Source organism: Petromyzon marinus, chromosome 12 (genome assembly GCF_048934315.1).
Source record: "Petromyzon marinus isolate PM22_M1 ecotype Great Lakes invasive population chromosome 12, UKy_Petmar_22M1.pri1.0, whole genome shotgun sequence".
Lineage (NCBI taxonomy): Eukaryota > Metazoa > Chordata > Hyperoartia > Petromyzontiformes > Petromyzontidae > Petromyzon > Petromyzon marinus.
The window spans coordinates 5364390-5390921 of NC_133678.1; the positions used below are offsets into that span (position 1 = coordinate 5364390).

Consider the following 26532-nt stretch of genomic DNA (forward strand, 5'->3'; position numbering starts at 1 on the left):
TGTGCTTGTATTAGAAGTTGCAGTTTGCCTTGCTACCACTGGTGCAATCTAAGCACACGTTGCTTATGTTAGGTGTTCTTTTATCCATATTTTTCTGGGTTAAAGGTACTGGAGAGACTCCAGGCCTTTAGCTCATAGTTTGCATGTTCTCCCCATGGTTGTGTGGATTTTTCTCCTGGTTGTCCGGTTTTTCCCTCCACAGCATGCGCTTATTGTATTTGGCCGCTATAAATTTCCACGTGATAAGCCACTTCGTTGAGCTATCATTTGTGGCCAGGTTGCTTCTGAAAAAAGAGCTATATAGCTCAGTGGGCCTTACCTGGTAAAATAAAAAAAATAATTAGATAGTTAGACACGGAGGGGGCATTCGTTAACACGGTGCATGTGGGGCACACTACACAAAGCACCGGGTGACGGACTACCCAGCACTTAGGTGACATATGGTCAGCTGTGCATGACTTCAATATACATACCTGCACACATACGGGGCATATATGTTTATAGTAATAATTAACTGAAGACACTTTATTGATCCACTGCTGCATTACGGTCTATCCACACCGTGTCGTCCATGGATGATATTTGTCCGAACATCACCGTGCTGATCGAGTTGTGGGTTGGCGAAGGTGGGTGGTCCAGAGCCGGTTTAAATATCATCCGCCGCTGATTTCAGCTGTCAGCGGGAATCGTACTCAGGTCACCGTGTTGATAGTGCAGTGTGCTAATCACTGGTCCACCGCTTCCATTGACAGATGCATCGATCCATACATTAATTTTTTTCTGCTTATTCTGTTCATATAGAGTCGTTTTAGCGTGCTATATTTCTTTAAAAAAATTGTAATTAGATACAAATGGTTTGTTCATATTAAATTCAGACTAAACGTTCGTACGCCAAGACTAGCAAGACAAGTAAACGTAACAAGCAGTAGAAAATAAAACCAAGAATTTGATGCGCATTAAATCGCGACCCTAAATCGTGACAATGCATAGAATTTATTTTAAGGGGAATCATTGCATGCCCCTATACCGTCTACGTGTACGTGTGTACGCAGTACACGTCAAAGTAATGTAACCTTTTCAGACCTGCCAGTATGTCGGAAAGGTGTTTGAGAAAATTGCATCGCATTGTAAAGTAGAGTGAGCGGTGCAGACCAGAGTTAATTGAATTATAAATCCGACGTTGTCAGCTTCAATTCGTGGTTTGCGTTGGTTGAAACACTGAGCAAGTGTTTTCATCCATCATCGCCTCAGTCCACCCAGCAATTATAAATCACAAGCGGCCTTCGTTCGCCTCATAATGTGGCCAGTGTGGAAGGTTGGCCTAAAATTCCCATCGCAAATGGAGGGCCCTCCGTAGTGATGCGAGTCGTGATGAATTATGATTACACTTCCGTGAGTTTGTATGCACGCACGCACGCTATACTTGTATATGTATGGTTAGAGTCCTCTTATGAGTGAAGGCATTGGGAAAAAAATAATTCCTACGAAAAATTGTATAAGATGAAAAAATATATACCTCTCTAGATTATTCGTGGTTCTTTCGGTAAAGTCACGTAGAAAGGAAACAATAAAATAATAAAAATATAAAACAATAAAATTATCACGACGTTTCGACTGCAGCACAAGCAATCACCATCAGGTGTGAAAACTACAGCAAGAAAATTTGAAAAAAGTGGCGGTTTTTTTTAACGTTAGCACCACAGAGAGCGATTTGACAGTTTGTTCAGATGGACGAGTCCATCTATGTTCGGAAAAGAGGAGGGGGGAGACGAAAATAATGGATGCGGTCTGAAAGCCACCGTAAGCGTGAACAATCAATTAAGACCCTAAATGGTTGATCAAATCCTTCCAATGATTGCTAAGCCAGAATCCATCTTCTCGGTTGAAATTGTCTCTGTGTTTGTATATGTGGATAGCCTCATGAACGAATCTCTCATGGTAGCCAGATGGCTTGCAAAGAACGTCTGTCTTGGAGAAGTCAATGTCATGTGAGCCTACTGAATTATATCAGTGATCTGCCATGGCCAAGGTGTTGGTCCTACCGTGTTTAAGGTCTGCTTTGTGTTCACAAATGCGGTCCGAGACATGTCGTTTGGTTTCTCCAATGTAACCACTACCACAGAGGCAACTTAGTTTGTAGTCGCCAGGGTACTGTATGTCCGGAATCTTTTACAGACGGAACCAGATCACTGATTTTATGTAATGTGTTGAATCGGACCTGGATCTTGTGTTTATTCAAGATTTTGGAGATCTTTTTTTGTGATCCCCGCAATGTAGGGTAAAGTGATGGTTTTCAAAGGCTCCTCAAGAGGTTCCTTCTTCATGGTTGGAGTGATAGCTTTGCGGATTGTGTATTCGGAGTAACCATTAGCCTTAAGAGCTTGGTGTACGTACTTGAGTTCACTGGCTATGTGTTCCTGGTCGGATATGTATTGGCCTCTATGGTGCAGAGTCTTGATGAGGGAATTCTTCTGGGATGGATGGTGGTGGGAATCCGGTTTCAGGTAAGCATCCATATGGGTAGCTTCCCTGTAGACAGAGTGGCTCATTGAACCATCACTGTTATAATTCAGTAGGCTGACATGACATTGACTTCTCCAAGACAGGTTCTTTGCAAGCCATCTGGCTACCATGCGAGATTCGTTCATGAGGCTATCCACATACAAACCCAGAGACAATTTCAACCGAGAAGATTGATTCTGGCTTAGCAATCATTGGAAGGATTTGATAAACCATTTCAGGTCTTAATTGATTGTTCACGCTTACGGTGGCTTTCAGACCGCATCCATTATTTTCGTCTCCCCCCTCCTCTTTTCCGAACATAGATGGACTCGTCCATCTGAACAAACTGTCAAATCGCTCTCCGTGGTGCTAACGTTAAAAATAACCGCCACTTTTTTCAAATTTTCTTGCTGTGGTTTTCACACCTGATGATGATTGCTTGTGTTGCAGTCGAAACGTCGTGAGAATTTTATTGTTTTATATTTTTATTGTTTTATTGTTTCCCTTCTACGTGACTTTACCGAAAGAACCAAGAATATGAATCCCTGCAGTCACGAAAGCCTTAAATCAAAATTCACTCCAGATTAGTTATAATAATCATTCTCAATATTATTTGAAATGCTCGTGGACCAACCTTCCACCACTCTTCACCAGTCTGCACTGAACCAGCATAGTGAAGTATGGCCAAACAACCCCCCGTGACTGATACAGCGCACGGAGGCCTTCAAACAGCTGTGCGTTGACTTCAGGACTGCACATGCGTACATACGTACGTACATCGTTCCTGTGCACACTTATTATTTGAAGCGCGCACTAATTTTTTCATCTTCTTTCCTAAAGTTACCTGCCTGGATCACGTTTCATCGACAGGAAGCTGTTGTATAAACCGGGGCTATATTTAGGCAAACTGCGCAATTAGGAAATCACGTCGGCCACACGTGAAAAACTGTTGCTGCTTAAAAATGACAAACTTTATAAAAAAATACTAAATTGGCAGTGTTGAACTCCTTTGTTAAACTCAACTCTGTTGGTTTATTGGCTGTATGTATACAAAGCAATAAGGGGCGGGGTCATTCTGCAGTACTTTATACGGACTCTGTTTGAATGACATGGTGTAAAATGAGATTCAATGGATAAACTTGGAGCCCCTTCCAGGAAAATGCACTTTTTCAATAAAACACTTAACGCCCTTTTGGCTACCAAAAAAAGGTGTGAAAACCTCCGTGCAAAAAGGCCTTTTGCTGCCAGACTAAGCCCACCTGAATACTCTTATTACCCGCTGATTGGTTTAGGGGCTTCAGTCCTATCGTATTTCCACACCTAGGGTTCTGTGTATGGCCCTGTGCTTGTGCAGCATGGAGCAAGCACCGTCTGCCCAACGGGCACGCAACGTGGCTTCATTCTCATCATTGTCAGCCATGATCAATCCACTGCTGGATGAGTAGAAACCAAACAGCCACCAACATTGTTGTTGTTGGAAAGGATTCTGTACCATTGACTACAAAGTGCCATGCCCCTGCAAAGGAGATCAAAATACATAAATTAGATTTATTATTTCTTGAATTCTGTCCCAGTCTGTATGCATTGCGCGCTTGCAGATGCGCTTCTGCGGCCGTCAGGAACGCTCTTCCTTCCGATATTAGGAAGACACTGGAGCTATGTGCAGCTTTTAAATCTGCATTGAAAACTAATTTCTTTAGCACTGCTTTTTGTGTGTTAGTTTGTTGTCCTTCCTCCGCACATCACATTAGCGTGGTTGGCTACGTATGGTGCGAAAGAAGTTCATACATACATACATATCAGGCTGTTTCAACACAAGTTTGAAGCTTCGTCCAGAAGAAATGTACTTTAAATGTACGGTCGGGCACACCATAATGTCACTATAGCGATGTGACTGCCAGATCGCTTCCTTGCATTTTAAAACCTCTGTGGTCGTTACTATAGCTCTGTTCCGGCATCCTTGATAGTAGCTTTAAAATATGTTTCATTCGTCAAAGATTCAAGCTCCAGTTGTACAACATGAGGCCTACTGGCCCGTAAGTACACACCGATCTGTACGTTTGTAAACTAAAGTGCATCTCCTTTGCCCTCACCACACATTCATATCACTGTAATGTGAGAATCAGTTATGATGTATACAAAATATATGGAAATGAGTTGCTGATGTTACATTTAGGCTAATGGAGAAAAAAAAACTTCAAAAGAGGCAGAATTAAATGGCTAAAAATACAAACGAGATCGATCAAAATGAGGCAAGAAATAATGTATTCGTATTCTTTGGGTCTTTTGATAATGCCACGTAGATAGGTTCAAAGAAAATAACAAAAAAATAACAAAGAAATACTATTATTTTATTTTAACCTATCCACGTGAATTTACCGAAAGACCCAGAGAATATGAATTCCTGCGGTCACGAAAGCTTTAAGTCAAAATAATTGATTCTTGAATCGTATGAGGATTCCAAATCATGATTATTCCTCACATCGCTAATGCAGGGGGTGGATGAATCATTAAGTGTCTACAGCTGAGATGTATATATCTTCTTGAGGCGATGATAAAATCAGCCAGAATGCACCCTATCTCATTAAATATCAGAAGCTAAGCAGGCTGGACCCTGGTTCCCACCTGGATTGGCAATATCCATGCATAAAAACAGTTTATGTAGGCTGCCGTGAGGCTTATAAAAGAGGGCAATGCAGAACAATCAGTTATTGTACTGTACTATGCTCAAACATGTATGTACCTCCATCATCTTAATCAACCCTCACTGACCCACCAGGTGAAGTGTGGTTTGCATTTTCTCCCCATGGTCGCGTGGATTTTTCTCCGGGGTCCTCCGGTTTTTCCTTACACCTTTAGAATCAAGGTGCATTCAGAGAATTTGGCTGCAATAAAATGGTCATGTGGGTTTTCTCCGGGGTCCCCCGGTTTTCCCCTCCACAATCAAAGTCAATACGCGTTTAGAGTACTTGGCAGCTGTTAATGTCCACGCGATAAGCCACTTTGTTGAGCTACCATTTGTGGCCAGGTCACTTCTGAAAAAGAGCTAAGTAGCTCAGTGGGCGCTACCTGGTAAAATACAAAAAATAGTTTGATAGTTTAACTGTGGCGTTACCCGTGTACACTGCTGGGTGAACAGAGGCGGGGAGGATTTAAGAAACTTGTTTCAAGCGGTGTGCCGGCAGATTGAACTTGCGACCTCTTGCATCGGAGGTCCAGTGTGACAGCATGCCTTGTTGGTGTGGGGCAGTAAATGCATGTTACTGTGAGTGGCGCTTCTGGTGTTGGAGGCAGTACGGCTTCGGTAGGACATGAGAAATGCAGTATGGAATGCGCATAGGATGAGTCAAGTGCAACTGTCATCACTTTTGCATGAGGCCTGCTCAGTCAAGAATGGGGGGTTAAATGAGATTAATTTGAAGCAGTTAAAATATTGTTTTTGCATATCTTGATTGACGGGTTATAATCGTGCAGCTATCCCAGTCATTGTGGTGATATATTATCAGGAACAATGCAAGTTTATATATATATGGATTTACATATCTGTTGGTGAAAATGTCTTTCATCCTCAAATGCACATATCTCAAGGTTTAGGGATTAATATTGACACTTCTTTGCAAATCAAAGTTTTTTTTATGTAGATTAATGTAGATAATTTCCTTTGCAACTGCAAAGGCCAACTAAAGCCCTTGTGGGTTTGCACTTACACAGAACAGAAAGACATTTGTATTTATGACCGCTCACTGAGTTTACCCCCAATTACTCTCCTCTTTGTCTATTGTGCAAATGGGCATGACGTTTAGCCAGCAGAGTCCAGTGCATTAAATCGTGAAAGAAGACGCGAAGCAAACGTTGTTAACTGCTCCGTGGTTTATCACACCGTGACACGAAGAACTCTTAACATCGTCTGAATGTGGAGAAGTTTATTTTTTTTGTTAAGACTTGGGAGTTGACAGCTTAAAAGGCCACTAAGTAGAAATATTCCGCCTACCTTCAGCAGTCTCAAGTCCAAGCAGTCCGACTCAACCTTTGCGCTCACTGCTCACCACATAATATCTCACCGCTGATCGCTCACTGTTCACCGACAACAACTTACCGCTCACAACTCACCTCTCACGGCTCGCCAAATAACCACTTAGACCTAGTTGGTCATTCAAATCACTGGCCAGCTCACCGCCCACTCCTCGCCACGAAACTAAACTAAAAGTTTGTTATTTTACCAGGTAAGGCCTACTGGGCTCTGGAGCGCTTTGGCAGAAGCGACCTGGCCACAAATGATGGCTTATCACGTGGTAATGTATAGCAGCTAAATGCCCTCAACGCGTGATGTTGATTCAAAATGCCGAGGGAAACACCAGATGACCCGGAGTAAAAAAAACACGTGACCATTGGCAGAACACGCAAACTCCAAATATACAGCAGCAGGCATCGTCAGGGTCCGGATCGAACTGACGAACCTCCTGTATACCAGGCGAGGTAGTTAACATCTCCTAGCCACCGTGATGATGATGAGAGACACGCAAACTCCAAATATACAGCAGCAGGCATCGTCAGGGTCCGGATCGAACTCACGAACCTCCTGTATACCAGGCGAGGTAGTTAACATCTCCTAGCCACCGTGATGATGATGAGAGACACGCAAACTCCAAATATACAGCAGCAGGCATCGTCAGGGTCCGGATCGAACTCACGAACCTCCTGTATACCAGGCGAGGTAGTTAACAACTCTACGCTGCGGCACCCTCTTGTTCTACCAAGGTCAGGGGGTGGAGGGGGGGCTCTGTTTGGATTTCTGTAGCGAAGAAAAATGTGGGTCTTCCGATCGGTCACATTGGAAAGTGGGGCCGTGCAACGCTCACGTTTCAGGGAAGTTGTAAACTTCGTATTTCATTTTATCAAAACCATGGACCGGGCACCCGGTCCAGAGGAGCCATAAATATGTGAGATCAAAGGCAGGTCGACGAGGGAGATGGATGAGCCGAACTAATCTGCGCCTGAAACTTTGTACTTACAACTTGCCCACAGAGACTGTGAAAAATTATGCTCGTGACTTCAGCTGTGGTTTATCTAAATTTGTCTGGCTTTTGGGGGTTCTTGGAGGGTTGAGGGAGCAGATTTTTAGCGTCCCCCGATGTTTGATTTACGACAGGTTTATTTAGTGTTTCGCTAAAGCAGGTAACGTTAATCTTTTGACCTCTGGACAGTTTTTCTTGAAAAATCATGAATTGCCATTGTTTTTCTTTGACGTTATTTTTCCGTTGAACAACAATAACCTGTTACGTTCAACTACTATGACGGTAATTATTACTTTAAAGGATACATTATACACTCGCGCAATTTTACTCACAGAGGTATGGCTTAGTGCATCTATACGGCTTTGAATGTTGAGTTGAATTTTTGTCAACGGTTAGTCCACTGCTGGACGAGGGCCTCCTCACGCCATGCAAGTCCGTGCGGGTTATTTGACCATAGTTCACCACGCTGGTCAGTGCGCGATTGGGGAATGTATGGATAATAGGAGCATATAAGTACGGTACAACGATATGTTTTACTGCACTGCCTAATGCTTGACAAAAACCCGCAAGCGTTACTTGTTCTGTTGATGAACAAGAACCCGTAAAAGTGGGACCGAATGTGTTGTGGAATGAAAGGGCAATTTGGTGCCCTCATTTTGATGTCGTGTGAAATCAAAACTATTGTAGGAGAAGATAGTCGTCAGCCATGGCTCGTTTCGTGTTCGCTCCTCTGGAATTCTCGTCCCTTCTACTATTTTCCGAATGCTGACCTCTTCGGAAAATAGTAGAAGGGACGCAGACTAATGGCCGTGTCTCATCGGGACGATTAATCCCTCTCAGGGGATGCCAGGCGATATCAGCAATGCCTCCGTTGACTGCAGCTCCGTGATAGGAAAGAGTCAGTCTATGCGATGTGGCCATATGTGCCTACCTTCTTGAGTTCAGCTTGACTTCGACTCTTGGTTTTACATGCAGCTTCCCACACACGTCTCTACACATGCAGCTTCCCACACACGTCTCTACACATGCAGCTTCCCACACACGTCTCTACACATGCAGCTTCCCACACACGTCTCTACACATGCAGCTTCCCACACACGTCTCTACACACGCAGCTTCCCACACACGTCTCTACACATGCAGCTTCCCACACACGTCTCTACACATGCAGCTTCCCACACACGTCTCTACACATGCAGCTTCCCACACACGCCTCTACACATGCAGCTTCTCACACACGTCTCTACACATGCAGCTTCCCACACACGTCTCTACACATGCAGCTTCCCACACACGTCTCTACACATGCAGCTTCCCACACACGCCTCTACACATGCAGCTTCTCACACACGTCTCTACACATGCAGCTTCCCACACACGTCTGTACACATGCAGCTTCCCACACACGTCTCTACACATGCAGCTTCCCACACACGTCTCTACACATGCAGCTTCCCACACACGTCTCTACACATGCAGCTTCTCACACACGTCTCTACACATGCAGCTTCCCACACACGTCTCTACACATGCAGCTTCCCACACACGTCTGTACACATGCAGCTTCCCACACACGTCTCTACACATGCAGCTTCTCACACACGTCTCTACACATGCAGCTTCCCACACACGTCTCTACACATGCAGCTTCCCACACACGTCTCTACACACGCAGCTTCTCACACACGTCTCTACACATGCAGCTTCCCACACACGTCTCTACACATGCAGCTTCTCACACACGTCTGTACACATGCAGCTTCCCACACACGTCTCTACACATGCAGCTTCCCACACACGTCTCTACACATGCAGCTTCCCACACACGTCTCTACACATGCAGCTTCCCACACACGTCTCTACACATGCAGCTTCCCACACACAGTGTTTAGCGAGCATTCGCTAGAACTTGGGTCATTCGCAAGGCATGCATCTGTGCGACGGCCAGCGTTGGTCGCTTTTGAGTGAGCAAGCGCGCAGGTATGTGAGCTATTCCGCGAGCGTGCCACTCGGGAAGTTGATCTCAGTGGAACACATGTGCGTGACTCGGTTGTGTAAGCCTTTGACTTGCATGACCTGCCAGTGCTTTGCACGTTGTTGGGGTGACCAAGTAAACGACTGACCTTTCACCCGTGCACGAAAGGTTCGGCGTTTATTCAAAGCTTCTGCTCTTACGCGCAAATGCATCTCCGTACGTGCACGTGCGACCTATTTGTGAATCCACTGCCAAATGAGGCTCTGTCCATGCTGGGGGATATTTGAGGGTGTCTCACCACACTGGGCAGTGCGGGTTCGTGAGGGTGAAGAGCATCGACATGGAAGTGTGGAAGTGCAGCAGTGGACTTTACCACACCGATCCCTGCTGGCCACTATCCAGTAGGGCGCAATAGCTGTCGATGACAACCTGGCGTGCATGGTGGTCGCCCGTCTAAGAACTAGCCAGGCTCAACCCATCTAAGCTTCTTCTGAGATACCACAAGATTGGGCACATTACGAGTGATTTTTCACGCTGTCCATGTAGCCCTCTACGAATATCTGTGAACGTTTCAGGAGGATTGAAAGCTCGGCATGATATGATCAATTAATTGTTGAGAGACGGAATTGCAATTCGTTTCAGACGTCTTGTGTTTTTTATCGTCTCATGTACGGTTGTTACCATGAATGCAACACTTGGCGTATCATCGGGCATGACATTTTCGCAGTTCACATCTCATCAGTTCTAATAACACGCGCAATTCGATGCACGTGTCGTGGGCGTTACCACTTGATTTTAATCGCCGATGCACGGAGTTACATGCCAAGTGAGAGCACGACTTGGGATGCACGCGATCGAGTGTGGTCGTGAAGCCCCACGTGTTATGAGCGTAGCATGGCGCGTTGGGTAGCCGCCGGCAGGTGTTTCGTCCCGCTTGTTTCACCGCTGCTTTTGATTGGCCGGGCTGGTTCTCACGCAACGCTGTGGGGAGTTGAGGGCATCTGCTTCACGTCTCTGGCCGTTCGGCCATAAGGGCCATTGAGAGAAATGAATGGGAAAAACGGCTTCCAGAGTCCGTGATGGAGTGCGTTTGTAAATGCAGGTTCACGGTGACAGGCTGTTCTTACAAGCATGGCCAGTTAAAATGCTCGGAAGTCCAGACGCGAAGTGGTATTTGCTTTAAAGGATGACAGCTGTGGCTTTATTGACATGCCCTAACGTACACTAATACGCCGCATGTCCATAAATGTATCACCCATTAAACGGTGGTATTTGGACAGGAGTTTGAACTGTGCGCTTGAAAATGTTGGCAACTTTCCTTAATCAACCTGCCCGCACTTGAGCGGCGTGGTGAAATACGGCCAAACAACCCCCATAACCGACATGGCACGGGCAAGCCTTCAACCACAGCGGGACTTCCCATGGGTGATGTGGACATCTGATGCACAAGTGGCGATGATTGAAACAAAATCCGCACTGCAACTTTGGCGAACTTCAAACAATCAATCTTGTCCCATATAAATATATAATATTAAATGTAACACTTCTTGCGACCAAAATTAAGATTCATGATTGATTTTTTTGGGAGTCAGATTACATAAATATAATGTGTGACGATTCTGTTTTACCACGTCAGTATATCATGGGACCTCCTATGCCAGTACCAAAATATGAGAATAAGTTTTTTCCCTTTTATCTGGCAACAAAACAAATGTTCTTGCTGTGGTTTTCACACCTGATGATGATTGCTTGTTTTGCAGTCGAAACGTCGTGAGAATTTTATTGTTTTATATTTTTATTATTTTATTGTTTCCCTTCTACGTGAGTTTTCCCGAAAGAACCAAGAATATGAATCCCTGCAGTCACGAAAGCTTTAAATCAAAACAAAACAGGTGTTAAGTTGTTAAAACACCAAAATGAATCATGTCTGCATTAACCACAACACTTGTGGTCAGAACAGCTGTCTCTGGTGTGGACCAATCAGTTTCAAGGAACAATGCATATATTCTTCTTTGGTTCTTTCGGTAAAGTCACGTAGAATGAGAATAAAATAATAAAATAAAATAACACAATAAAATTCTCACGACGTTTCGTTGAAGCTCTGTCGTCCTGACAGGTTTGTTCCTTTCACCTGAAGAAGGCCACTTGTGTTGTGGCCGAAACGTCGTGAGAATTTTATTGTGTCATTTTATTTTATTATTTTATTCTCATTCTACTTGACTTTACCGAAAGAACCAAAGAAAATTAATCCCTGCAGTAACGAAAGCTTTAAATCAAAACTTTATACCTGTTTTGTTGCTAGATAAAAGGGGAAAACGTATTCTCACGTCAGTATGTATACAACTTTATGTTACCATAGCTGACATTTAGCATTAGATAAAATAACAAAAACTATGCCAATAAATTAACCTCACAGTATTACTTCCTGTCACTCCCTCCTCCCTGAATCAAAATCAGAATATTTATTTATACTGGAGGAATCCTATCAGCTATAAAGCTCTTTTTCCACAGATATCCAGTAAGGGGGTAGATCAGAACGTTACAACAACAAACAATACAAAAACACAAATGGGATTGCAAAGTATAGGAAAGGTAAATAAATCACTTAAAAGTATATATACAACTAAAACTTAACAGGTTTGTATTGATGAGGCCACAAGCCCCTATTCAAGGCCCTCGACTGGAGGGCATTTTTACAACTGTGGTTACTGCCAGACGATGCTGGCTCTCACCATCAGCAAAATGTTGTACCCAATTAAATGTTTGTGAGATTGCTCTCCGCGCCTCCAAATAGCACGTTGGCTAGGCACGGTGCGAAAGAAGTTCAACATACATACATGAAAGGGCACGTTTGTTCACGTGACAACTTAATTGACTGCTTTGGGTGGAGGTGGGTTTTGTGACAGTCGCCCCTTAAAGAGACCGTACTCACCGCAGAGAGCTGTAGTGATATGACCACACTCTACGATGGCTGACGCCAAACTGCCACACGCCCTCCTGCATTGCCTTGTGGGAGCCTAGGTACTGATAAAGTTATTTTATTTTAGTTTTTCTTTGGTCAGAACGGCATCGGGAGAGAAACTGATGACATCCATGGACGTCATCGGAACAGGAGAGGGTTAATTGTGAGTTGTTTGTGCCCAGAATTTTCTCCTAAAAGTGGCACCGTGGTCGTCTTTGTACTGCGAGTTTGTGGAATAATTACGGTGATTTTGTGTCAAGTCTTTTATTTATTTTCACTTTGGAAATTGTTTCCTTTGGCGAACGTTAACACCACTTCCATAGTAACGTGTACACAAATGGGCCACGCTAATTGCTCCGCGCACAACATGAATTTGTACTGTACTTGCGTTGAATATATTCATAAGCAAGAGCTAAGAGCACTTACAATGTTGTAATGAAGCGCACACATTCGCTTACGAGCACGTGCAATTATTGTAATGATTTACTGCTTGGATTGTGGTAATTTTTTTGTTTGTTGTAAAATAAAGCCACGGACTCGAATGCTCATGAGTATGACCTCAGAGAAAAATGGGCCTCGTGTATTCGTGCTCTTGCAACAGTGGCACTTTTCTCTGTGGCATATTTGGTTACTCAGAGTTGTATTTTGTGCAGCACAACCAAAAATGTCTCTTGTGGGCCATTTCAACTGTCACTGGAACGAACGCCTTTCAGGTGACTTTCTGGCAGATTCCTACACGGGCAGACCTTGCTCAGCACATTACCGAATGCACTTTTGCGCAGGCAAGGCTCCGAGGCCTTTAAAAGCAAGAGTTACATTTCACGAACACTTAAGCGCAGCTCTGCAGCACTTAGTTTATTTTCGTGTGAAATAAAATGCTTTCAGCATTCACTTAAAGGTAAGAGATAAAGGTGCATCCCCACAATGCTTTGCTCCCGCCACTGCTGGCAGAAGAATCTCCACTCGAGGGAGTTCTAGAGAGCCCTCTATAAAGGCCCTCTTGAGGATATTTTTTTTGGCCTAATTTTCCAATCTGGCCAGACATCTGGAAATATATGAAAGTACCCACAGTTTACCTCACCGTGCGTGACACCGGGTGGACAGACAGGGTTTATAATAAACTTGACTCATTATTTCAACCATGCTGGGAGATTGAGTCGAACTAGCAACCTCTGTATTCCAATTCCAGCGTTACTAACCATTACACCAAAGCAGCATCCTCGTACAGGTCATGTATATAAGTGTATATATGTGTTATTTGCAATATTTGACATGACATTAGCTGTCCACGCTGCTCAGACTACCACAGCAGTTTCAAATTGCACAAAGGAGTAGCCTGCACATTATTTTAAAAGCCTTTCCTGCCTGAGTTTTTTTTTTTACATTTCCTTTCAACTAAAAAGGAATGGGTAATTAAGGAGTTACTTACCGGCGAAATACAAGGGCCAATCTGGGCTCCACTTCAAAAGCCAAGGTGGTTTGTTGGCCAAATGCGGCCTTTTGGCCAATGTTTACATCCATTGCATTACTCTACATGGTTGGGTTTTTGAACGGCTCGCTTGGTCCTACATTATTGTATGCATTCAGGGGGGACTGGCTTTGAAGATTTCCTAAAAACATAACCTCATGGCAGGGTTCACAAAAGATCATCTGCAAGATAATTAAGTGTGCCCTATTATTTCCATTGTTATTAAATCATTCCAGCCCTTTATCGATATACTGTTGGATAAAGGCCTTCTCCCATGCCACGTCGGTCATGGGGTGGCCCCAGAGGGGGGGGGGGGTTGTCAACTGGACGCCGGTGAAAAAGAGCGTCATTGCTCATCGGATTCCTCCAGTCTAAGTATGGATTCTGAACCGTATTTTGTCCTATATATACCGGGCTGGTGTAGCCATGGCTGAGATCCAAACTCGGTCCCTCTGGGTTTGTACCACCGCTTCACCTCCACATTGCCGCTACAGTATCCCCTCGTTATTCACGAGGGATACGTTCCAAAGATGCTCGTTAGTAGTAGATTTAGCGGGTCATGATATTGGCCTACGAATATATCGTCATGTCTGCAAATGCTTCTAAAGCTTCGAGAAGTTATCTAACTTTCCCATCACATTCCCTCATCACTTTGTCATCACTTTATCTCTTCGTGAATAACGAGGAATACTGTACTGTCGTCACGTGTGATTGTTTACTGCCAATGTTATTATGTACGGACAGATTTTCACCGAACCTTAATGGATGCTCACAAACATTTATATTTCATACAGCATGTCACCCTTGTCGCTAAACTCATTAATCTCCACTGACGTCTTAATAGGAGGATACAGGTTTTGTTGAGCTAAATGCATGCATGTGTTCCGGCAAATGGCTTTTGTTTTCCCGTGTACCAGCATCATGTGGGTATCAGGCACTCATTTCCGTGTGAGCGCGGGATGGGAGTCAGAACCCATTTGTCGGATTTTTACCAAACGTAGCGTGTTGGATTAAGAACAAGTCTTTTGATTTTGGAATTTTTATTTTTTTATTCAAGCGACAACGGGAAATGGGGTGCTTATTACGGATACTTGCAGGTGACTTGGACGTGTGATGGCGAGGTGCTTTCGCGTGCCAAAGAAAGCAACGTTAAATTGAGGCCGAGTCTCTGAGCAGACAATGAATGGCAGGCAACGAAACATGGGCGCAGGCAATGGTGAGCGTGCGGCCCTTGATATGGCAAATAATTCACAGAGTTAAAGAATGAAGGGCACCTTGCCCCAAATGTCACCTAATTATATATGCTTCCTTTTAAGGCCACAGTGTTATTGACGGATGTTTTGAGTGGGTTTTTTTTTTGTTTTACCCCAAAAATGTAAAGGGTTCGTGCAAAATTCGTAGTTAGTTTGAATGTTTTATCCTTTACACAGCGAGCTCTGTCCACTTCCAAGTAAGGCGGAGAATGTGGACTATGCCTCCATATGTAAACTTAACGAGTTAATTCGAAAAATGTATGCGTTTTTTGTGGCTCAACAGGAATAACCCTGTAAGTTATCAGATGTTTTAGCCATATGCGTTTAATTAATTCAGAAAATATTTCGACAATTACTCTTTATCTTTATGTAAATAATGTTAATGTAATAAATGTATGGAATGCAACAGTATATAAAACGGACCATTGCCTGTCATCGACCCTTTGCTTAAAGGCCCACCGTGGAACCTGCGATGTTCTATGAACTGACGTGCGTGGACTTTAAACAGCTTTGGCAGCATGTGTTCTTATTGCTGAACGTTTTCAATTTCACACAGTGGACACGACGATTTCTGTTGAGTTATATTTACAATTGGAGCGGGCAGTCGGCTGCTAGCGCTGTTATGTTTTCTAAGCATATGAACGCTATCTGTTCATCTCTGGACTGGCAAACCGCTTAAAGTTTGCTTTGTTAGGAAATCTAATTATTTCAGTTTGCCCAACTTGGTCCCTGAACGAGGGCCTGGCCATTCCCCGTGACACCATTACAGTTGTAGAGAAAATGTTGCTGGATTCAAGGCTGTGTTCTTCACTTTGATGCTGGTACGCATGTTATCCCTCGTCGCCAATGCACAGCTACTGATGAAATATTTTATTTCGGTTGCAAGGTGGCCGAGAGATAGAACTACAGCGAGTGGATTGCACCACTCCGAGCATGTTTCTTCGCAATTTTCGCCACAAGTTTGCGTGGTTAATGCAGAATTAATGCCTTGCAAAATGTGTCTGTTTGGTGTTTGAACATCTGAACGCCTATTTTATTGCCAGAATGGGTAAAACCTATTCTTGTTTTTCATAATTTTGGATACTGGCGAAAATATCCCATACATATGGATTGAACCCATCTGTGCGGAGCTTTGAGTGCTGTCCCCTCGTATTGTGAGGTTTCTACGGGTCCTCCATTTTCTTCCCACATGCCAAGTGCACACAAATAGAATTGACATCCAAAAGCAGGGTCCTCCTGAAATAGTCTTAAATTGGAATTCTTGTACAAACAATGGGCATTGTTATCATAAATCTCGGTAACTAACGCATTTATATTATTACATTCGTGCTGTTGAAGTGTACGTGTACATATTAAGATCGCCAAAACGGAATGTTGTCAAACATACCCATGCAAAAATGATCCCCCGTATAGCCTTAACAGACTGTTGAGGAAAGTGCTGTTAGCGAGCACCTATGAAGGCCGGCACGTCACACGAGGGGGGTGGGTGGCCAGCAGCACGCCCGGCCGACTTTGTCTCCCCAGTGGCGATGTTTTTTACGCACCGCATCAGGTACTCACTTGAGGTGGAGTCGGCCTAGGGGAGGCCCAGGACCAGTTCGGATAATCGTCACTGGCGTTGGCCGTGACCGGCATATCGAACTCGAATCGCCGGGTTCTGTGCGCAGCGTAGCGCTAACCGCTGCACTACCGCTCCCCACGACTCTGCTGACACCGAATCTTGGGATACATTGAAGCTTTCCTGGGTCAACAAAAACAAACTTTTGCCGTTATACCAGTGGGGAAGCTGTTGAGTGTGTACACAGTACAGATGCACCAGAGCCCACGGGCTGGAGGGGTTCAGGCGCCCGGACTATGAAGGGAGGGGACATAGCACGTGGAGCAGGAGGGGACCCCATTTTATTCCTCGCACCAGGGCCCATGCCACGCCGCTGTATTTTTTGCACTGCAACAAGTAAACGGAGAAGGAGGCTGTCACGTGGCCCTGTGGCTTACGTGGGCTGACGTGCACTCCGCGTATCGTCGACATGCACGTGTGTGTTGATGTAATTATTTATTCTTTTCGCGTATCTGGTGCTATAGCTGTGTGAAAGTCATGCCTAAGTAAAAAAAAAAGCGAAAAAAGCATTCGCTTTAATCGGTAAAAAGAGATGTAAAGGTAACACCTTTTCCCAAAAAGGACACCAGGCCGGCTTGCAGCCCCCCGTGCTAGATGGGGTCTGGGTGTTGCTGCCCACCCTGACGCCACGTTACCCGCACTGCGCTGCTGGCCGCTGTACACTAAGCTAAAACTATAAACTTTTTTTTTTCACCAGGTAAGGCCCACTGAGCTAATGTAGCTCTTTTTCAGAAGCGACCTGACCACAAGATCGCTCAATGAAGTGGCTTATCACGTGGACATTCATAGAAGCCAAATACTCTGAATGCATGTCGATTCTAAAATGTGTAGGAAAAAACCGGAGGCCCCGGAGAAAAATCCACGTGACCACAGGGAGAGAGAGAACACGCAAACTCCAAATATACAGGCGTCAGGGTCGGGAATTGAACCGACGAACCTCCTGCATACCAGGCGACGGAGTTAACATCTCGCCTCCAATCCTGCAGGCGCCGTGCTGCTGCTGAACGTGGAGGGAGCGGCGCTGAATGTCGACCCCGTGCTCTACACCTGGCTCCTGTACCAGCCGCGGCCGGGCGTGGGCCGAGCCCGGCAGCAGGTAAGCAAACGCACGCAGTGGCAGCTTGACAAACGCACGCAGTGGCAGCTTGACAAACGCACGCAGTTGCAGCTTGTTGCTCGCGTTTGCACTTTATTTTGCGCGCGGTAGCAATTTAGCTTTGCTCAGTCGATGTCAGCCACTGAGGTCGTGACGGGATTCCCCCTGTACCGTGCCCATTCCATTGTCATGCGCACCGATGGCTACTTCCTTGGCACGTAAAATAAAGATCGATTGATAGATTGAACGAGTTTCTGCAACGTACAGCTGTCGGTCAATTCGCGTAGCATTTCCCAACATGCCGTTCGCTTCGCGTGTTCCACCAAGGTTCGCGTCGTCGCGCTCGCCAGCGGTTGCAGTTTTTTTCAATGAAAATCAATTTGCGATGCATCGCGGACACGTGGATTACGTGTACATTTGGACACTTGCAGCGCGTGTGGTGCGAGAACTGGCAGTTTGTGAAATAATTTATCGCCTGGAATGTATTGATTTTTTTTAAGTATAAGAATACCGGGAGTGCCATGTTAATATCCTAAGGAGTGTCGTTGTTCACATAGGATCCTTGGTTAGCGCGTGTGTAGCAATTTACTACCCACTCCCCGCAGTGATGTGTTGCATTCAGAGTTGCGATTCATTCAAAATATATTGAAAATTTTTTCATTTTGTTTTTACCACCTCATTGGTCTTGTTTTCCCATTTTTTTCTGCTTTTACAGTTTTGTTCCCTCCCATAACCACCCAAACAAAGCAACAACATATTGCATGCATATCCTTAGCATGCATTGCGAATGTATTCATATACACTTGGATTCGATGCATCTATCGTGAGCATTAAGCGACTATTTCAGTCATTGAATGCCTGCTGGTTCCAGAGGGAAGAGGGCATGAGAGCAGTTAACATTTCTCCAGTTCCACACTTTGGAAATTATCACCACAGAGAGAAACTTGCACAAGAATAAATCAAATTAAATGACACCAGATGCAAAGCCGGTGTCATAGAATATTTTGTATTTTATAACCACTGACCTTCAAAGTGTGACCCCAGAATTATGTTTCTCTGGTTAATCCAGTTCAGCGTAGCTGATGGAGTGCCCAGGAATTCCACCGTGAGTTACCAGATATCTGCTTCCTCCAAGGTTTTTCACGGTTTTACCCAGTTGGCCTCAGGGGGGACACAAGCTGTGTCGATTGTTGTATCATCCCCGTGTGCTCCGGTTTCTGATTAAAACAACACCACTGAGTGCGGTCACACGACGGCTCGACCGATATCACCCATGCACAAATTAAACAATACTTTGGTTTTGTTATCATCCAATAAAATCGGTTTTGGACATTCAAGAGGCAAATTTCATCTCGTGGCGCAGGTGCTCGGTGACTTGTTGAGGGCACGTGGTGGCTTGGGGAAGACTTCATCTTGCAGTGAAATTCCCATCGATTTTTTTAAAACCCTTATTTTAGTCGAGGTCGAACAATTCAATAATGAATCGATTATTGTAGATTTTTTTTAAGCTCGGAATGCATTAATCAGATATCTTGCGTAGGAATAACTTTTTTTATGAGTATAAGTGACATGTAATGTGTTCACGTCACCCATACAGCCACAGTGTTACACAAATATATATTTATTTCTTGAATCAAATTGCATCTATGAAGTGTCATTGGGGTGAGGAATCATTCCATCTCTCTCATGTAGCCAGTAAAGCCTGGATGAGTATCACAACTCCCTTTTTTAAGGTGGGTCCTGCATTGGGATGTTTGTCCAACTCCATTCTTATTTGTTCCGCTTAGCGTGGGAGAGAAAACCCCCTGAGTACCTGTAGAGAAAAACTCACACGTCGGAGGGATACGACTCAAAGCTGCTCAATGCCGATAGAATCAGAATCTTGATTTAGACTGGAGGAATCTGATGGGCCTTCGAAGCTGTTTTTTCACAGATGTTCAGGAGGGGTGGCTCAGCAACATTTAATTCGTTGGTACAGTGACATTTTTTTTTGCCCACCTTACAGCTCCAAGCCTCCCATCACCTGGAATTTTCAGGAAGTCTCCCATCACAGTTCAAAGCATGCTCGCCCTTGTCTAGCTTCTGACATTTGACACATAATTTAAAGTGATTTTGGCCACGTGTAACTCGAAGCTGCCGGTGCTTTAAAGTTTGGGGCACTACACTTTATGGCCTTCACAATTCATGGAACATTTCAGAATGTCCTCACAGCTGCTTGATAATATTTTGAGCATTCTGACATTATTGGAGTCCAAAGGAAATTAAGCTACAAATCACTGGACCAGATCAGGATGTTCACATGCGGGAGAGTGTTGTGCCTCGTGAAATTTAATTGCTGTGGGTAACACCGCAATGTTCGGCTTGTTGTGTTTTACGTCCAAAAAATGTCTGCTCAGGAATACAAATAAAATTCTCAAGTTATCATGACCGTACATCGTAATGTTTGTTTAACCAAGTGGAAAAAAGTACATGGATAATGCTTTGCCATGGTGCAATATATTATTAACTTGTGAAATCGTAAAAAAAAGATGCGCCCTACAATTCCTTAGATATGTCGTTGCTGGTGGAAGGTCCTCCACTAGAGATAGCTCGAGAGAATCCCGCCAGAGCATATCCTGACCCACTCTTCTCAAGACGTTGGATAATTGTGGCACACCCATTCATGATACTGGGTGGACAGAGGTGGGTGGACAGAGGTGGGTGGAGGTTCACGAAACGTGCACCATTATTTACGACTGTTCTGCCGGGGAGATCGAACTGGCGACCTCTGAAATGCAGGTCCGGTCATGGGCTTCGTTGAACCAGGGAAATTTCACTCGACCTTCAGATTCCTTTTCAGACGGGTCTGGCATTGGATTTTGGTGGAGGGCCGAATACTCTCGACGGGTGAATTCAACAATCAATTTAGTCGACTGTTGTTTCCAGGCCATTTCACCGCCGGCCACCGAGTCGGAGTAGCAGTAGCAGCAGTAGAGCTTTATTCATAGCCAGATAAAGAGCCCATTGAGACCTGGAGTTTCCTCTGAAATCTTTGGTAGATACCTAACAGATGCGACTGGTGCTACCGACTGAGTGGCATCGAACTGTTCAACGAGCAAATTGAAGTCCCCACCTTCAAATGGATGCTGCCGTGATGTAATTGTATTGTTCGCACACCGGACAAGCAATAAAGATTTTGTCGGTTCGCGCACGCGGCGCGGATGTTGAAACGGTGAGAAAGTTTCCTAAATCATCCCCGCATCTGTCCATGCAGCAGCATGAATAAGTACATCACAAGTAGTCGATGGGCAGGTCATGTATGTGTGATGGTGGGGCGGGAGAGGTGGAATGTTTGAGCACTCTGACCTCTTCCAAGCTCTCTGCCCAGTGTGGAAGAGTAGGCTAAACTCAACGAAAACTAAACTACATTTATTTTACCAGGTAAGGCCCATGAAGCTATGTAGCTCTTTTTCAGACGTGACCTGGCCACAAATCATAGCTCAACAAAGTGGCTTTTCAGGTGGAAATGTAGAGCAGCCAAATACTCGAAGTGCACGTTGATTCTAAATGTGGAGGGAAAAACCAGATGACCTGGATAAAAATCCACGCGACCACGGGGAGAACATACAAACTTCAAATATGCAGGCATCAGGTCGTGATCAAACCCACGACCTACTTTATACCAGGCAAGGTAGGTAAAATCTGCCCACCGTCGCTTCAACGGTGGCACCACGGTGGCACCACGGTGGCGAGATCTAGAGAGGAGCTCTCTCCATCTCCCTTTAGTGGTGGAGGCCCTGCCACATCAGAAGTGGCACGAGCATGCAGGCAATTGCAAGGTTGCACTTGACCTTTCTACCCCCATCTTCAGGTGAAGCAGACATGGGTAGCAGTAGGGAGGCCGGTGTGGGCCGGGGGATGCGGCAGCTAGCACGAGCGCTCAGGTCACAGCTAAAACAGAGGGAGTTGTGGGGGAGAAGGTGGAGGAGGGGAGGAGGGGGGGGCTGAACATTGGGGCCTGCCCCGGCAGGCCGCCTCTGTGTTTGTGTTGGCAGCCGCGTAAGGAACAGCCCTGTAATCTGAGGCCCTCGGAGGAGTCTCCGTGCACTCAAGCTCTCAGTCGAGGAGTGCGGAGACGGGGTGGAGGTGCAGGAGGAGGAGGCCGGTGTGGGCGGGTAGCTTGCGGTGGTGGTGGGAGTGTGTGTATGTGTTGGGGGAGGGAGGGAGGGAGCTAGAGTGGACATCAGGGAGTGGGAGGTCTGATACCAGATGCTGCACCCAGTGCGGTTTGTCAGCTCTTGTTACCCTGCCGCCGCGATAATTGGGGATTGAGGACGAGACGACGTGAGGATCGGCTGGTGCTGATTTCCTTGATTTGCAGGTGGAAACTCCTCCATTGTTCCCCGCAGTGCTGTTCACCCAAGGCACACACAAAGCGGCTCTTTTGGGCGTGTAGTGAATTTGCGAGGGGACGCAGAGTGCAATTTTGTCCCTTTTTTCTGAAAGCGTTGCGTGCCATCGGAGTGTTATATTTTCCGGGCCGGTGGCAGATTTACATGCGACTTGTGCATCTGTCGGATGTTCGGTGCGCTCATGCCATATCCCCCGTGTGTGATGGTGTTCAATTTGATTACTGGATATTTGTGAAAAAGAGCCTCGCAGCTCATCAGATTCCTCCAGGTTAAACGACGATCCTTAGAAAGATTCCGGTAAACACTGCTGGCATATTTCCTTTTAGTTCATTTTTTTCGAATGTTGTCAACATTCCCCCGAAGATTGCCCAAATTTTTCCCCCCCATCGTTTGGTCCTGTCGCGCCGAAATCGGGTTGCTGCTTGCGGAGTCTCCGTTCGCTCCCCGTTCTGCGATCGGCTCGCTTTGAGTTGCAATAAAAACATGAAGAAGAAAAAAAAACCCATTCCCGAACATTCCACATCCTACAACGAGCGCTCCGTGAGATGGAGCGCGTAGAATATGTGCCGGTGACATGACTAGGAGAGGTCTTCCTCACCAGAGGTGTAATTGGAGGCGACCCCTCGTCGAGAGCGCGGCCAAACCCCGTTACAGATGGGAGAAGCGTAGCTTTCGTGGTCATCAATCGGTCATTCCTAATTGGCTGCAGATCAACTCCGGTCTAATTGGGGTTGCTGTCTTTGGGAAGCGATCGCACGCTCGTCGGGCAGATGCTGCTCGGCCACGATGCGTGTGTGAGAATCGATCTGGCTGCGGCCTCCGTGGGAGACACCGGGGGTGGGGTGGGGGGCAGGGTATTGCTGCTTGCACTTGCAGCGTTTATTTTTTTCACTTTCCCTCGAGCAACTGCGGGGATTTAGCGGAAGAATGGAGTGATTGAATAAATGTTCTCTCCGGTAGGAAAAAAAAACTCGCATGAAAGCCTTCAGACGCTCCATTCTCTTTGAATGTACGTCACGCGCAGGGCGTCCCGGAGCAAAACGATCGATGAATAACCTCGTGCAAGAAAATGTAGATCACCGCTAATATGTTTTACATTATACAGAAGAACGTAATTCACCGAGTATGTTTGTGCTGGATACGCTGCGTTGGTTGGGCAAGAGTTTTGGTATGTTGTGTGTACTTTGCATGACAACTGGCGGTTTTATTAAATGCCGTTGGTAACATTAATATCGTGACCCCCGCATTCCAGTTGTGAGCGAAGTTTTACTGCGGTTGCCGAACACAAAATGTGCTTGCAATTAATTTGTTTGTAGCAATGCGAATGTGGGTATTTAGCAAGTTGGTAGGAGTAAAGTAGCAAGGAAGGTGTCTTTTTTAGCCGTCGATTAAATGTAAAGGGCCACTGCGTCGGGGGAAAAAAATGTCACGTGCAAATGGGGGATGTGTTTCGTTTCAGAGCGGTTACACATGCAGACTCAAAACATTGTGTTCCTGTATTTGTCTGGACTCCATAGTAACTTGTGAACACCACCCTTGATAATGGAAATGTTCCGTCAACTCCACGAGAGCTTTCACGATCGAATGTGTGCAGATTGACGGCGGACGTGTGGCGCTTTAGTCAGCCGCACCGATGAACTCTTCTGGCATGTCAAGTGGCGAGTTATTAACCCCCCCCAGATGCCACCGTCAATGCAGAAAAACACCACCCGTTGAATTGTTGATTTAATCCGGCGTTCTTCATTGCGAGGTCCCGCAGGGCCACTCGCGACCCCCGGTGGCCTTGAGTGCGCCCCGCGACAAGACACAACACGTGACAACACCCCCCCATCGTGCTGTCAAAGCCAATGGTTTTAAATGTGCTGTGGCGGCCCTCTCACTCATGGCTTATCGGCAAAAGTGCCGCGCACCCCTCCCCCCACCTGTGACAATTAGTGAAGAACGCTGACTTTATTTTTTCCTTAATTAACTTGACAAGACAACGCAGCGCAGTGAGAGTGCAACGGTTCACAATCACAACTTAGCCCTTTAACCTTCCACGGACAATAAAACCAGGACCGCTCTGTGAGAAGTCAACATTGATTGTCTCATTTGTCGTCTCGCCCTCGCCATAGGAATGTCTAATTTCCATTAGTGGCTTGAATCTGTATAAACAGGAGACAAGTACCAAAAACATAGATCCCCCATTTCGCCATGACATATTGTTGGGGCAAGTGCTCTTAGCGAGCACCTATGAAGGCCGGCACGGCACACGAGGTGGTGGGTAACCAACACCACACCCGGCCGCCTTTGTTTCCCCAGTGGTGATGTTTTTTGTACGCACCGCACCAGCTAATCATTTGAGGTTGAACTGACTTAGGGGGAAGCCTAGGACTGGTTCAGGTAATGGTCACTGGTCTTAGCCGTGAGCGGGAATCGAACTCGGGTCGCCAGGGCCTATTAGCGCAGTGCGCTAACCGCTGCACTAACGCTCAAGTACCACCACCGCAAGCACCACTTTCACTTTCAGCCGCATTAAAATTCTATTCGAGGCTGATCCCACACATACCGTTGGTAGATGTTGTGCGGTAAGGTAAGGGGGAGGTGGGGGGGGGGGCGGGGGGCGGGGAGGATGCTATTGCTCTACTAATGTTGTCCGCCTGCTTGTGACGCCCTCACCTCCTATTCTTAGTCTGCGCCAAAGGCCGCTGCGGCTGCCGCGTCGGCCGCCCGGAAGAAAGGGGACGAGGCCTCCCTCGGCAGCGCCCCGGCCGTGACGCAGCCCTCGCACCAGGGCTCGGAGAGGGCCAGCAGCCCCCTCAAAACAAAGACGGCGACAGGTGGGGACCCCAACCACCTCCTCCTCTGCTCCCTGATCGCTTCTCTTACGGCCTATCGTGGAGCTGCTGTCGTGGAGTGGGTAGCACATGGGATTTGTAATCCAAGAGGTCCGCCGGTTTACTAAACTATTTTTTATTTCACTAAGTAAGCCCCACTGAGCTATGTATAGCTCTTTTTCAGAAGCGACCTGGCCACAAATGATAAGTCAACGAAGTGGCTTATCATGTGGACATTTATAGGAGCAGCCAAATACTCATGTTGGGTCTAAATGTGGAAGGAAAAACTGGAGAACCTGGAGAAAAATCAACGCGACCATGGGGAGAGAGACATGCAAACTCCAAATATACAGCAGGCGTCAGAGTCGGGATCGAACCCACGAGCCCCTGCATACCAGGTGAGGTAGTTAACATCTCGCCACCATGGCGCCCCATGGTTTGATCTTCTGGCATGGCAGTTGAAACATTGGGCAAAGTTTCTTAAATACCGCAGCCTCTCTCGAGCCCAATGAGGACATGTATGTGTGTTTGTTGAACTTCTTTTGCACCGTACCTAGCCAACCGTGATAATCGGAGGTGCAGGGGAAGGACAACAAACTTAACACACGAAAAGCAATCCTGAAGAATTGAGTTTACAATGTTGATTTAACAGTGCATAGTTCCAATGGCTTCCTAATATTGGAAGCTAGGGCGTTCCAGACGGCCGCAGAAGCGCATTTGAAAGCGCGATGCAGTGAAGTGGGTACACCACAGTGAGTCCACCACAGTGAGTCGATTGGCAGCTTGTATGTGGTGGGTATATTTGTGGTACTTCCATCCGTACCAAGATGAGTGGCTGGTGTGGAAGAGTAGGCCAAATTATCTTTAGTGAGCTCCTTGTAATAGAGGCCTTTCCATCATCTGTGTGGTGTGAGCAATTGCAAGGCTGTCATCTTTTTTCTTTACAAATGTCAGCATTTTGGTTGTCTTTAGTTTGCCCAATCAACTATATGGTAATTCAGTTGTATATTAGTATTTGCAACTTATGTCTTAGTGTCTTTGTCCTGTGTTACACTCACTTTTATGCATTTTTCCTTTGTGATATTGCAATATTGTGTTACACTGCACGCTGGAGATAATGTTCTATTACTGGAAAATAATGACCTGAACGTGGAGAATTCTTCCAATCATCATCATCATTATCAGGGTTTTTTGAGAAAATTGGAAATGACTTTTTATAATATTGCATCCCAGACAGTTCTTATCGGGCCACATATGTGGATGACCTCTAATTGTCTCTTAAACATGTGCCAGAAAGTAAATTTCTGTTTCTGTTCTCACAAAGAAATATTATGCTCGTTTCATGCAGACGGATCTTAGAGGGGTTGTAAAAACAGTGCTGTTATTTTGCAATATCTCCACTAACGGGAAGTGCGCGATTGTAACGTCACCCCTAT

The 26532-nt window shown here is 45.7% G+C and overlaps 1 protein-coding gene across 7 annotated transcripts in view; it reads left to right on the top strand.

Moving 5' to 3' along the window:
* VPS13B (vacuolar protein sorting 13 homolog B) overlaps positions 1–26532 on the top strand; it is a 305573-nt gene that overhangs the window by 129234 nt on the left and 149807 nt on the right. For all 7 annotated transcript variants that reach the window (XM_076066534.1, XM_076066535.1, XM_076066538.1 and 4 more), the window contains exons 20-21: positions 17780–17889; positions 24952–25099. In XM_076066534.1, the coding sequence (XP_075922649.1) occupies positions 17780–17889; positions 24952–25099 (258 nt within the window). The remainder of the gene's footprint in view (positions 1–17779; positions 17890–24951; positions 25100–26532) is intronic.